The 13426-nt window shown below is 53.5% G+C and overlaps 1 protein-coding gene across 1 annotated transcript in view; it reads right to left on the bottom strand.

Moving 5' to 3' along the window:
- Positions 1 to 13426, bottom strand: part of RTF1 (RTF1 homolog, Paf1/RNA polymerase II complex component) — a 371191-nt gene that overhangs the window by 174657 nt on the left and 183108 nt on the right. Inside the window, exon 12 of the mRNA XM_078659620.1 lies at positions 10236 to 10313. Within this exon, the coding sequence (XP_078515746.1) occupies positions 10236 to 10313 (78 nt within the window). The remainder of the gene's footprint in view (positions 1 to 10235; positions 10314 to 13426) is intronic.

Here is a 13426-nt window from a genome sequence, read left to right as displayed (position 1 = left end):
AGCCGGGTGCAGAGTGAGTAGGCCCAATGATATCCTATGGAGGATAGGGGGCCCTTGGTTGGTGGCTGCTAGCAGGCAGACAATGCGGTTGTGTGAGCTGAGCTCCTGGTCACTTACACAGGGTAGGATAGGATAGTTGCTGCACTTCCAGTGGCACTCGGGCATCTGGGTGCAGGGTGCTTCTGGCTTCGGGCACCCAATGTATTTCAATGGGAAAGATGCAAGTTGAACAAAGGCTGCAAGCTCGGGACGGAGATTCTTGAGGTGTGACCACCACTTCGAGAGGTAAGTTGTAGGATAGGTAGACACCCAGGAGTTGGGCACAGGGGGCCGAGGGGCGCCGGGTGCAGGGGTGTCTTTTGGTGTCAGGAAATCTTACCCTCAGTTGGTCGCGGTTGGAGGGGTCCATTGTTGTGAGGCTGCAGGCAGCGTCAGGAGCGTCGGGGAGGGTCCTTGGGTGCCGAATTCGTGGTCACGGTCGCCGTGGGGACTTCCTCGTGGTCTTTGTCCACTCAGACAGGGGCCAGGCTCGGCGGGTGCAGAGTGCGCTGGATTCACGGTTCCTGGCTGGCACCAGGGGTTTTGCTGTTTGAGCAGAACCACAGCTCGTGGGAGTCCCAGTCTTTAGTTGAGCAAGGCAGTCAGTTCCTCCAGGGTTTTTGAGGTTGCTGACCACAGGAGACGCCGGGATTTAGCAGGAGCAGGTTCAAGGATCAACAGGCCGGTAGGGCTGGGGCCAAGTCAGTTGGTGTTGTCCTCTTGTTAGAAGCTGCACAGCAGGTCTTCTTTCTTCTTGTTGTTCCTCTTGTTTCAAAATCAGGATCTGAGGAAGGAAGGTTCAGGGTGCCTCTAAATACTACATTTAGGGGCGTTTCAGGTAGGGTAAGGGCAGGGACCAATGGGTCCCCGTCCTGGGGTGAGTACACCCCTATCCTGCTACTCTCCAGTGGGAGGGGGGCAGGAGCCTAGCTCTAATTGGGTAGGGCTCCCCATGCTCAAAATGGAGAGAGCCCAGAGTTGTGCTTTACCTCGCCTCCCCCACCTGAGCGGTGGGGTTGGCAGAGGCTGGCACACCCCCTTTCCTTCCTTTGTATTTCCCGCCTGTCTTCCCGCCAGAGTGGGGGTCAGAATCGGTGGAGGCCAGTTGCTGAGTACAGCAAGTGGCCTGGAGAAGCTCACAAAGGCGACATGCCTTTGAAGCTTCCCCTGCCCATCCTGGGGGAGGAGACCTAGCACCTCGTCCAAGGATGTGCATTGCTGCAGGCCCAAGAGAGCGGAGGGCTCTCTACCCAGGGGTCCAGCAACATGTCTGCTGGGGGGCAGCCTAGGCAGCCGCTCAGTCAGGACGCTGGTTGTGGGTTAGTTTCAGGGGGCTCTAAGTTGCCCTCTGTCATGCACTTTACATTAAATACCACACTGGCATCAGTGTGGATTTAATGTGCTGAGAAGTTTGATATCAAACTTCAGTGTAGCCATTATGGTGCTCTGGAGTTCGTAATGACGACCTCCCGGCATCATATACTCTTAATGGCATCACTGCACTAACAGTGCCCAGGAATGGCCCTGGGTACTGTAGGGGCACAGGGCTCATGCACCTGTGTCCACAACACTGGCATAGTGCACCCAGCTAGAGGGGTGACTGAGGTATGCCAGGGCAGTGCGTTTGTGGACATGACACACAGGGATGTGGGCCATGTCGAATCTGTTTAGTTCTGCACCAAGAGACTCAGCCTGCAAAGGCAGTGTGTGTGTGTGTCAGATTACAAGGCCTCTAAGGGTGGCACAATAAGTGCAGCAGCCCTTAGGGGCCTTCCCTGGTCACGGTGCCCTGGGTACCTAGGGTACCATTTACCAGGGGCTGACATGTGGCCAGAGATGCCAATTGGGTTTAGGCTTCAATGCCGTTTTTTGGTAAGGAACACAGGCCCTGCATACCTGATTGGCAGGAACCCAGTGCACACTCAAAGTACATCAGCAATAAGTGGGGGCATACCATGCAAGAAAGATGGCACTTTCTCACACCTACCATGAGACTAAATCCCAGTGTACAAGTCCAGTGCCATGTGCAGTAGGTCCAGGATGTACACAGACTGGCTGCCAAGCATGATCCAAATGATGAGACTCCACAAAGATCAAAAGGTATAGCATATATTTATTACTCAACAAGCGCAGTGGCTGGGGGAGAGATTGGAGTGGGGGGGATATATATTGGAGTGGGGGGATATATATTGGAGTGGGGGGATATTGGAGTGGGGGGGATATTGGAGTGGGGGGATATTGGAGTGGGGGGGGATATTGGAGTGGGGGGATATTGGAGTGGGGGGGATATTGGAGTGGGGGGGGATATTGGAGTGGGGGGGATATTGGAGTGGGGGGATATTGGAGTGGGGGGATATTGGAGTGGGGGGATATTGGAGTGGGGGATATTGGAGTGGGGGATATTGGAGTGGGGGATATTGGAGTGGGGGGAGATTGGAATAGGATGGAGTGGGGTGGAGTAGACTGGGAGAGTGGGGTATATGGGGCAGGGTAATGAGGTGGATTGGAGTGGGGTGGAGCAGAACGGGGTAGAATAGGCTGGGGCAGAGTGGGGTGGAGCGGATTGGCATAAGTTGGGGCAGAGGGGGGTGGAGCGGATTGGGATAGGCTGGGGCAGAGTAGGGTGTAGCGCGACTGGGATAGGCTGGAGCAGAGTGGGGTGAGCGGACTGGGATAGGCTGGAGCAGAGTGGGGTGGAGCAGACTGGGATAGGCTGGAGCGGGGTGGAGCGGACTGGGATAGGCTGAAGCAGAGGGGAGGAGCGCACTGGAATAGGCTGGAGCAGGGTGGGGTGGGGAGGAGTGGACTGGGATAGGCTGGAGCAGAGTGGGGTGGAGCGGACTAGGATAGGCTGGAGCAGAGTGGGGTGGAGTGGACTGGGATAGGCTGAAGCAGAGTGGGGTAGAAAAGACTGGGATAGGCTAGAGTAGAGTGAGGTGGAGCACACTGGGATAGGCTGGAGCAGAGTGGAGCGGACTATGATAGGCTGGAGCAGAGTGGGGTGGAGTGGACTGGGATAGGCTGGAGCAGAGTGGGGTGGAGCGGACTGGGATAGGCTGGGGCAGAGTGTGGTGGAGCGGACTGGGATAGGCTGGAGCAGAGAGGGGTGGGGTGGAGCAGAGCGGACTAGGACAGGCTGGAGCACAGTGGGGTGGAGCGGACTGGAATAGGCTGGAGCAGAGTGGGGTAGAGCGGACTGGGATAGGCTGGAGCAGGGTGGAGCGGACTGGGATAGGCTAAGGTAGAGTGGGGTGGAGCGGACTGGGATCGGCTGACGCAGAGTGGGGTGTAGCGGACTGGGATAGGCTGGGGCAGAGTGGGGTGGAGCGGACTGGGATAGGCTGGGGCAGAGTGGGGTGGAGCGGACTGGGATAGGCTGGGGCAAAGTGGGGTGGAGCGGACTGGGATAGGCTGGGGCAGAGTGGGGTGGAGCGGACTGGGATAGGCTGGGGCAGAGTGGGGTGGAGCGGACTGGGATAGGCTGGGGCAGAGTGGGGTGGAGCGGACTGGGATAGGCTGGGGCAGAGTGGGGTGGAGCGGACTAGGACAGGCTGGAGCAGTGGACTGGGATATGCTGGAGCAGAGTTGGGTAGAGCGGACTAGGATAGGCTGGAGCAGGGTGGGGTGGAGCTGACTGGGATAGGCTGGAGCGAGTGGGGTGGAGTGGGGTGGAGCCGACCGGAATAGGCTCGAGCTGAGTGGGATGGAGTGAACTGGGATAGGCTGGAGCAGAGTGGGGTGGAGTAGACTGGGATAGGCTGGAGCAGAGTGGGGTGGAGCAGAGTGGGATAGGCTGGGGCAGAGTGGGGTGGAGCGGACTGGGATATTCTGGAGCAGAGTGGGGTGGAGCGGACTGGGATGGGCTGGAGCAGAGTGGGGTGGAGCGGACTGGAATAGGCTTGAGCAGAGTGGGATGGAGTGGACTGGGATAGGCTGGAGCAGAGTGGGGTGGAGCGGAATGGGATAGGCTGGAGCAGAGTGGGGTGGAGCGGAATGGGATAGGCTGGAGCAGAGAGGGGTGGAGCGGACTGGGATAGGCTGGAGCAGAGGGGAGGAGCGCACTGGAATAGGCTGGAGCAGAGTGGGGGTGGGGAGGAGTGGACTGGGATAGGCTGGAGCAGAGTGGGGTGGAGCGGACTGGGATAGGCTGGAGCAGAGTGGGGTGGAGTGGACTGGGATAGGCTGAAGCAGAGTGGGGTAGAGAAGACTGGGATAGGCTAGAGTAGAGTGAGGTGGAGCAGACTGGGATAGGCTGGAGCAGAGTGGAGCGGACTATGATAGGCTGGAGCAGAGTGGGGTGGAGTGGACTGGGATAGGCTGGAGCAGAGTGGGGTGGAGCGGACTGGGATAGGCTGGGGCAGAGTGGGGTGGAGCGGACTGGGATAGGCTGGAGCAGAGAGGGGTGGGGTGGAGCAGAGCGGACTAGGACAGGCTGGAGCACAGTGGGGTAGAGTGGGGTGGAGCGGACTGGAATAGGCTGGAGCAGAGTGGGGTAGAGCGGACTGGGATAGGCTGGAGCAGGGTGGAGCGGACTGGGATAGGCTAAGGTAGAGTGGGGTGGAGCGGAATGGGATCGGCTGACGCAGAGTGGGGTGGAGCGGACTGGGATAGGCTGGGGCCGAGTGGGGTGGAGCGGACTGGGATAGGCTGGGGCAGAGTGGGGTGGAGCGGACTGGGATAGGCTGGGGCAGAGTGGGGTGGAGCGGACTGGGATAGGCTGGGGCAGAGTGGGGTGGAGCGGACTGGGATAGGCTGGGGCAGAGTGGGGTGGAGCGGACTGGGATAGGCTGGGGCAGAGTGGGGTGGAGCGGACTGGGATAGGCTGGGGCAGAGTGGGGTGGAGCGGACTGGGATAGGCTGGGGCAGAGTGGGGTGGAGCGGACTGGGATAGGCTGGGGCAGAGTGGGGTGGAGCGGACTAGGACAGGCTGGAGCAGTGGACTGGGATATGCTGGAGCAGAGTTGGGTAGAGCGGACTAGGATAGGCTGGAGCAGGGTGGGGTGGAGCTGACTGGGATAGGCTGGAGCGAGTGGGGTGGAGTGGGGTGGAGCCGACCGGAATAGGCTCGAGCAGAGTGGGATGGAGTGAACTGGGATAGGCTGGAGCAGAGTGGGGTGGAGCAGACTGGGATAGGCTGGAGCAGAGTGGGGTGGAGCAGAGTGGGATAGGCTGGGGCAGAGTGGGGTGGAGCGGACTGGGATATTCTGGAGCAGAGTGGGGTGGAGCAGACTGGGATGGGCTGGAGCAGAGTGGGGTGGAGCAGACTGGAATAGGCTTGAGCAGAGTGGGATGGAGTGGACTGGGATAGGCTGGAGCAGAGTGGGGTGGAGCGGAATGGGATAGGCTGGAGCAGAGAGGGGTGGAGCGGACTGGGATAGGCTGGAGTGGGGTGGAGCGGACTGGGATAGGCTGGAGCAGAGTGGGGTGGAGCGGACTGGGACAGGCTGGAGCAGAGTGGGGTGGGGTGGAGCGGACTGGAATAGGGTCGAGCAGAGTGGGGTGGAGCGGACTGGTATAGGCTGGAGCGGGGTGGAGTGGACTGGGATAGGCTGGAGCAGAGTGGGGTGGAGCGGACTAGGATAGGCTGGGGCAGAGTGGGGTGGAGCGGACTGGGATAGGCTGGAGCAGAGTGGGGTGGAGCGGACTGGGATAGGCTGGGGCAGAGTGGGGTGGAGCGGACTGGGATAGGCTGGGGCAGAGTGGGGTGGAGCGGACTAGGACAGGCTGGAGCAGTGGACTGGGCTATGCTGGAGCAGAGTTGGGTAGAGCGGACTGGGATACGCTGGAGCAGGGTGGGGTGGAGCGGACTGGAATACGCTGGGGCACAGTGGGGTGGAGCGGACTGGGATAGGCTGGAACAGAGTGGGGTAGAGCGGACTGGGATAGGCTGGAGCAGAGTGGGGTGGAGCGGACTGGGATAGGCTGGGGCAGAGTGGGGTGGAGCAGACTGGGATAGGCTGGGGCAGAGTGGGGTGGAGCGGACTGGGACAGGCTGGAGCAGTGGACTGGGATATGCTGGAGCAGAGTTGGGTAGAGCGGACTAGGATAGGCTGGAGCAGGGTGGGGTGGAGCGGACTGGGATACGCTGGGGCACAGTGGGGTGGAGCGGACTGGGATAGGCTGGGGCACAGTGGGGTAGAGCGGACTGGGATAGGCTGGAACCGAGTGGGGTAGAGCGGACTGGGATAGGCTGGAACAGAGTGGGGTGGAGCGGACTGGGATAGGCTGGAACAGAGTGGGGAAGAGTTGGGTGGAGTGGACTGGGATAGGTTGGGGCAGAGTGGGGTGGAGGGGATAGGGTGGCGCAGAGTGGGGTGTAGCAGACTGGGGACTGGAGCAGAGTGGCGCTAAGTGGGGTGGAGCGGACTGGGGACTATAGCAGAGTTGCGCAGACTGCAGCAGAGTCGCGTAGACTGAGCGCAGTGGGGTAGATGGAACTGGGCGTAAAGTGGAGTGGGGTGAGTGAAGAGGCCTAGTGTGGGGGTGAGTGAAGAGGCCTAGTGTGGGGGTGAGTGAAGGGGCCTAGAGTGGGGGTGAGTGAAGGGGCCTAGAGTGGGGTGAGTGAAAGGGCCTAGAGTGGGGTGAGTGAAGGGGCCTAGAGTGGGGTGAGTGAAGGGGCCTAGAGTGGGGTGAGTGAAGGGGCCTAGAGTAGAGTGGCACGGTGGGGCGGGGCCTCGAGTAGAGTGGTGGGGCCTTGAGTAGACTAACTCGGCCATAGGCGACAGGTGCAGTGGTGGTACCAGGCGTCGTGTTCCTTTTTCCTCAGCAGGCTTGGACTCTTTCTTTGGTGTTTCTTCTGAACAGAGATGCTGTTAACAGAAGATCCGGTCTTTGTTGAAGGCAGTCAGTCCTCCCAGGGGTTCTGGAGCTCGCCGACTGCAGGGCAAGACTATTTTTGGCGCAGGATCTCTGGAACTGCAGACAGGCCGGTAGGGCTGGGGCAGAGTCAGTTTGTTTTCTGCAGTTTCCTCTGCTGGGCCTCTTCTTTCTTCCTTTTTCTTCTTAGGTTGCGGGAATCTGCTTATTAGTTCAGGGCTGCCCCCTAAATACTGTATTTAGGGAGCGTTTTAGGGGTCTCGAGGTTAATAGCCAATGGGCTACTGACCTTAGGGTGACTACACCCTTGGTGTGCTCACCCCATGTGGGGGAGTGAGCAGAATCCCTAATCCTTATCGGGGAGTGCCTGTCATCTGCAAAATGGCGGGAACTGAAGAATGGGCTTCACCTCGCCTCCCCCACCTGAGGGGTGACGTTGGCAGAGGTGGGCATACCACCTGGGCCAGCTAGTTTTTCCCGCCCGTCTTCCCGCTGAAAAGAGAGGCTGGGGGGGATGCATTACAAAGGTTGCCAGGCCTTTGAAGCTCCCCTGCCACAGATGGCTCTTCCTGACCTGGGGGAGGTGTGACCTCCTCCGCCCAGGAAAGGCTTTGTTTCTGGGCTCGGGGAGTGAGGGCTTCCACCCTAGGGTCCAAAACATGTCTTGTGGTGGCAGGCTGGTGTGTACCAGTCAGGGAACCCACCAGAGGCTGGTTGTTTTTCAGGGGCATCTCTAAGATACCCTCTGTGGCATCAGTGTGGTTATAATGTGCTGAGAAGTGATAGTAAACTTCCCAGTTTTCAGTGTATCCATTATGGTGCTGTGGAGTTCGTAATGACAAGCTCCCAGCACCATATACTCTTAATGGCAGCACTGCACTTACAATGTCTAATAATGGACTTAGACACTGCAGGGGTACAGAGCTCATGCACCTGTACCCTCACCACTGGCATAGGGCACCCAGCTAGAGGGGTGACTGATCTACGCCAGGGCTGTCGTCATGCTCCATTAAAGTGCATGTTCTAAAAGGGCATTTTCCGTCCTCCCTATCCTTACTTGAACCCGCGTCCCACACCACTTCCACATCAAGGCTGCTTCCATCCGCTAATCCCCCCCGTCAGAGCACTTCAAATGCTTGCATTTTTCAATGGTTTGAAAAAGATTTCATTGAAGCCACCTCATAGGGGTGAGACGAGACACAAGAGTGTGTGCGTGTATATGTGCACGCCTGCATGTCTGAGTGCTCTTGGTAGTGCTGTATACGTACGTGCATACTTGCTATATGCATTTCTATGTGCATGTGTGTCTGTGTTTGTATGTGCTCCTGCTTGCATGCGTATGTGTGCATGAGTATGTATATGTATGCTTTTGTGGTTGCATCTATTAGTGTATGCGGCTGCAGGTGACTGTTTCCAAATGTGTGCATGTCTATTTGTGCATGCATGTTTCTATATTTCTGTGATTGCACGTTTGTGTTTGTCTATCTGTGCATCTATGTTTATATTTAGGAGGTTTTCTAAATGTACATAAAAGACCCAGGGGGTAAGTGCAAGTGCTTTACTAAGAACAATATCTGCGACAATAACTACTGGCTGGGAAAAGATTAACCTCATTAGCACTTAAAAGGGGCCATCCAAGGAAGGGAAAAACAGTTCTCTTTACCCAATATTGGCACTACATAGCCAGCAATCACCAACAATGTTTGATTATGTCTGCCAAGGGTCCAGACCTATTGACATCATTACCAGGATGGCCATATAAGGTAACAAAAATGCTTCTTACTTTATTATAACTTTTCAACATGCTGCACAGCAGGTACACTGCTCTACAACATAGCCTAAACACATTGGCAAAGCCAATAGGTCTGGCAAAACACTTATAAGGTCCCAAAGGCGAGACCTTTTGGCTATGCCAATGCTTGTTTTTGGTTTGAAGTGGACATATAAAAAAACATTTGCAATACAATCGGTCTCACACTTATGAGTGTTAGAGCTCTTGGAGTTGAAAATGACAATGTTTTTACTTTGGTTTGTTTGCATGCAGTAGAGTGATGATATTTGCATAGCGCTATTGCCATCTGTATGAACTTGCAGTGCTTGAGAAGCAGAAATTGGGAATAGGTTATGAGGGAGCAGAAACAAGAGGAATATGCATGCTGAAAATAAAAAGTAACAACATCCTGGAAATAGCAAACACTCGTAGGGAATGCAAGATTAAGTAAAGCATGTGCACGTAAGCAGGAACATAGTTACCTTAACGCTTTAACACTTATTCAGAAATCATGGAGTGCTTTTGCTTGAAAAGTTAAGAAAATAACAACAAGGGCAGAAGGGACCGGTTTGAATGTCCATTGCTTATATCCTTACAGAACGTAAGCGATATGGTTTAAAAAGACCACATCTCTGAACACAAAGCAGTGGTACACATTTTAGAATCTAAAATAAGAAAATCAGCTGCTAAGGATAGAAATAATTGTTTTCCACACTACGCATCAACCAGGTATTGCAGTACCTCCAGGAATTGTGCACTTCCCCACCCATCAAAAACAATGTGGTTAAAAGAAAGAGAAGTAGCGCTTCCCTGGCAAACTCTGTACAGTGGAGCTAATGTGTGAGGTTGTGAATAAAACCAATCTGCCCATTTTTCGAACACTCGGTATTGCTTTATTTGGTTGGTTTCTTTGGTTCGTATTTTGAACCTGTTTTTGTTAATGCAGCGAGCTGCCACTTTGGAACTAGAGAACTGACGCTTACGTAAAGCGCTCCAATACCTACCGCCTAGCTCCAGTCTGCTCATTTGGCCGACCTCCAGGAGGAAGGCCTTGTCTTCAGGCATCTGTGTCAGCACCCAGACAAGCGCCGCCTCTCAGTTCATAGATGGTGCGGGCCGCCAGCCCCAACGGGTGTCTCTGCTTCCACTTCAGTGAAACGCCACCAGCTCGGTTCTGCGTATGCGTCACTTGGTGATTTCCAGCCTGCTCACCATGCGGTCCCGGGTCTCAGGCTTGTTTGGTCGGCAGCCGGATGTCTTCCGCCAAATGGCTGGCACCACCACACTTCCCAACTGCCAGCTCTATATTCAGCCCCTGCAGGGGATCGGATGGCACCGTGGGCTAGAGCATTTTTCCAGATAATGGGGCTGATCTGTGAAGCCTCTATAGAGTGCATCCACCATCTCGGCCCAAAAAACGTTAATTTTTTTTTAACTTGACATTACATGGTCAAAAACTAAAAAAACTCTTCCAGAAACATTAATTATGATAGCTTCAGATTTGTCTGACTTCAAAAGGCATCAAATGACTATTTGACTGGACGTTGGTGGTTTCTAAACTATTATCCTCCTCACAACTGCCAAGAGGCACAAAAAAGCAACACATTACCTTGTCCTTTATAAGCTGTGTTTTCTTCATAGCATAATTTGAAGGCGCCTTTCGGAAGCGATCTTTCTCTTTCACAATCTAGGTTCACAGAGAGGAGGGAAAAAATACATGTAAGAGATAATAAAGTATAAGTTATATATAATTTTAATATTCAGAAACATGCAGAATGTTATGCTGATCCCGGGAAGTTACAGTATTCAAACTGCAAACAAAATGGACAGCAGATCGCCCACTAGTACCCCCCTCTGTACTGCAACAACGAAGAGGACACTCTTCTTTACAAGGGGCCCCATGGCATAATTGCTACAAGAAATTGGACTGTTTTGGGGTGGGTGACTGCCCAATTCAAGGAACAATCACAACACTTGTCAGGATGAACCCTCCAAGTCACTAAATTAACCTGGGCTCATCCATCTGGTAGCTATGGCACAGTGTAGACAGGATTAACATAGGGCATGTAAAATATGTATGCAGTAGCACAACAGTAATAACATTGGAAAACAATAAAAATCCGAAACAGAATTAGACAAATAGAGACACAGAAAGTGATCCTAAGAGAGTGCCTTGGGATTCCACATGTATACCTAGAACTAGCTAATGGCGTTGGTGACTCCTGATCCCTCCCTAACCAATGGGACTAAAGTTCTCTGACTTAACTACACTTGCAGCAGTTCCTGTAGCCTCTGCAACAAGCCAAAAATGCCATGCATCAGACTGAGGGCTTGAGGTGTGTGTGGGGAATTGTACTATAGTAATCCTAGTGTCCTCTCACACCAAATAATAAAATTCAGTTTAACTCCGTGAGTGCTCATGACGAGGTCAGCTCGTCATGAGCTATGGCGCTCCGGTGCTCATAACGAGCTGAGCTCATCATGACCGCGCCCGATTCCCCTGCTGTGCTGAGCGTTCCATTGGAACGGGCATGGTCATGACAAGCTCAGCTCGTCATGAGCACCGGAGCTCATGACAAGCTCAGCTCGTCATGAGCACCGGAGCTCATGACGAGCTGACCTCGTCATGAGCACCGGGGCACTGTACGCACCCCCCGTCCCCCAGCACAGCGGGGGAAACAGCTCCGCACGGAAGGGGTTAAAGCAGGCACTGTGCTCACAGCAAACCCAGATTCAGAGATCTGGTAAGTCAAAAGCAAGGCCTTTCAGCAATCAGACAGGTGCTACTCAAGAAATGTCATGGCATCCCTTTCAAGTGCACCTCAACTGTTACACGTGGATCAACATACCTATAAAGCAGGATTTGACTGTGTGGTGTCAAAGGGTGCCCACAGCCCACACTCTGAATATTCTGTGGAGTTCAGAGGAGTCATCTCTGCCCATTCAGGCCCGCCTATTGTTAGCTCCAGGGAGGTATGCTACACATCATTTACACTTATTCAAGGCTGAGCACAGGTTTGGAGAAACTAGAGAGCTAATGCACATTATGCTCCAGGAGTTTCAGGTAGGGAAAATAACTTTTTAAAGTAGAATTTCATTAATATTTATTAAAAATCTGTCTTTGCTATTGAATTTGTAGAAATTTTTAAGAAGCTGTTTATATCTATTTCTAACTGGTCCATTTCCTGAGATATAGTATTAAAATGTTAATCTTTAACTCTGGTTAGCTCCACAGGAAAGCTATGCTTGGCACAATAAAAAAAGCTTTTTGGGCCTCGTCACTGTAGGCACATGGTAATTTTTATTTTCTACATGTCCACTTTTAAATACCATGCACCCTACTGTAAGGAAGTGCCTCTATTGTATGGTCACTACATGTTTTTTGACTTTTTAAATCTGAGAGTGCACGGAGGTCTGCTAATCGGAACTCAGTGGCAGTGCCCTGATATTAAAGTATATGTTGAATTGGCTGTACCCATTCGGAAATGGCTAACTTACCTGTAAGTCTCTAGTACATGGTACTCTGGTACCCAGTGTATGTAAGTTAGAGGGGTATCCTAGGGCTTGCAGCACTGGTTCTGCCAACCTGGACTACAGGATTATACACTGATCCCCTTAGATGTGCTAACTCCTGAACTGTGAGAACAAACTGGGCACTCCGAGGTAACAAACAACTCGTTACAGTTGTAATTAATGCAAGTTGTTGCAGTGTGCACTTTTTTTTACAAGGCTGACACTTTGTGGCCTTTAAAAATCATGTGCCCTCCCGGGCACACATAGAGCCTTTCCCACCAGACAGCTTTCTGCTCTCCTGGAGAGACGTGCCATTTCCACAGGCAGGAGAAAAATGAGGGATTGCAGGCAAGGGAGGTGTTACCTATCTCCTGCAGGAAGTAACTCCGGTACTAGCACGAACAGGCAAGCTTCAAAGGGGAAGCCAAATATGGAGGGCAGATGTGCAACACTAGGCAGTAGGCCTGAACCACTGTTTAGGCAGACAGGTTACCACGCAGAGCAGAGATGAGGGAACTTGGCCTCCAAATACAAGGTGGCCCAAATATACAACTGAGCCCTGCTCTATCTGGCACATGCTTGCCTGGAGCAATCGCATGGGGGATGACGAAAACAGACAATACCCATTCTGCAGCTTACCTAACACCAAATGATCTTTTGTGATGTTGCACCATTCTTCCAGGTGGTTGGCTATGCTTTACCCCACTGGAGCGGGGAACAGCGATGGGGGAAGTGACTGATAATTGTTTTGATGGAGTTTTTGCCGAGGTGGTAGACTGGCATGGGAACCCTCTCCCTCTGGGGGTGCGACGTCCCCGATAGTAGGTTCCGGATTGTTGCTGATGTTGGTGCCTCTGCCACAGAGGGGTTTGAACCCTCTGATAGAATGGCCAGTGGTCATATGACCTGTATCTGCGGCGGAACACCTTTTTCTTCTCAAAGCCTACCGCCTTCAGTGTGCCTAGTTCCGTCTTCATTCTGGCCATTTCGTCATTCGTGTGTGTACCAAATAAGGAAGTTCCTGAGAAAGGAAGGTTCAGGATTGGCTTTAGCGCAGTAAGCTGAAGCCAGGATGAACATCTGGCACAGATCCCATGTGCATAGGAATGGGCAGACAGGGTTGCTCCATCAGCTGCAGCGCTTATGATCTGATTAGCCACCAAACGTCCTTCTTGCAACACCTCAAAATCCCAGCGATCCTCCTTGGGCACCTTGCCCTTAAATTTCTCTAAAGAGTCCCACAGGGCCCTAATGGAATGTCCCAAGAGAGCAGAGGCGCTAGAAACC

This window comes from Lissotriton helveticus, chromosome 9 (genome assembly GCF_964261635.1).
Source record: "Lissotriton helveticus chromosome 9, aLisHel1.1, whole genome shotgun sequence".
NCBI classification, from domain to species: domain Eukaryota; kingdom Metazoa; phylum Chordata; class Amphibia; order Caudata; family Salamandridae; genus Lissotriton; species Lissotriton helveticus.
The sequence above is the reverse complement of the archived record's forward strand: the minus strand, read 5'-3'. Positions and strand labels throughout refer to the sequence as shown.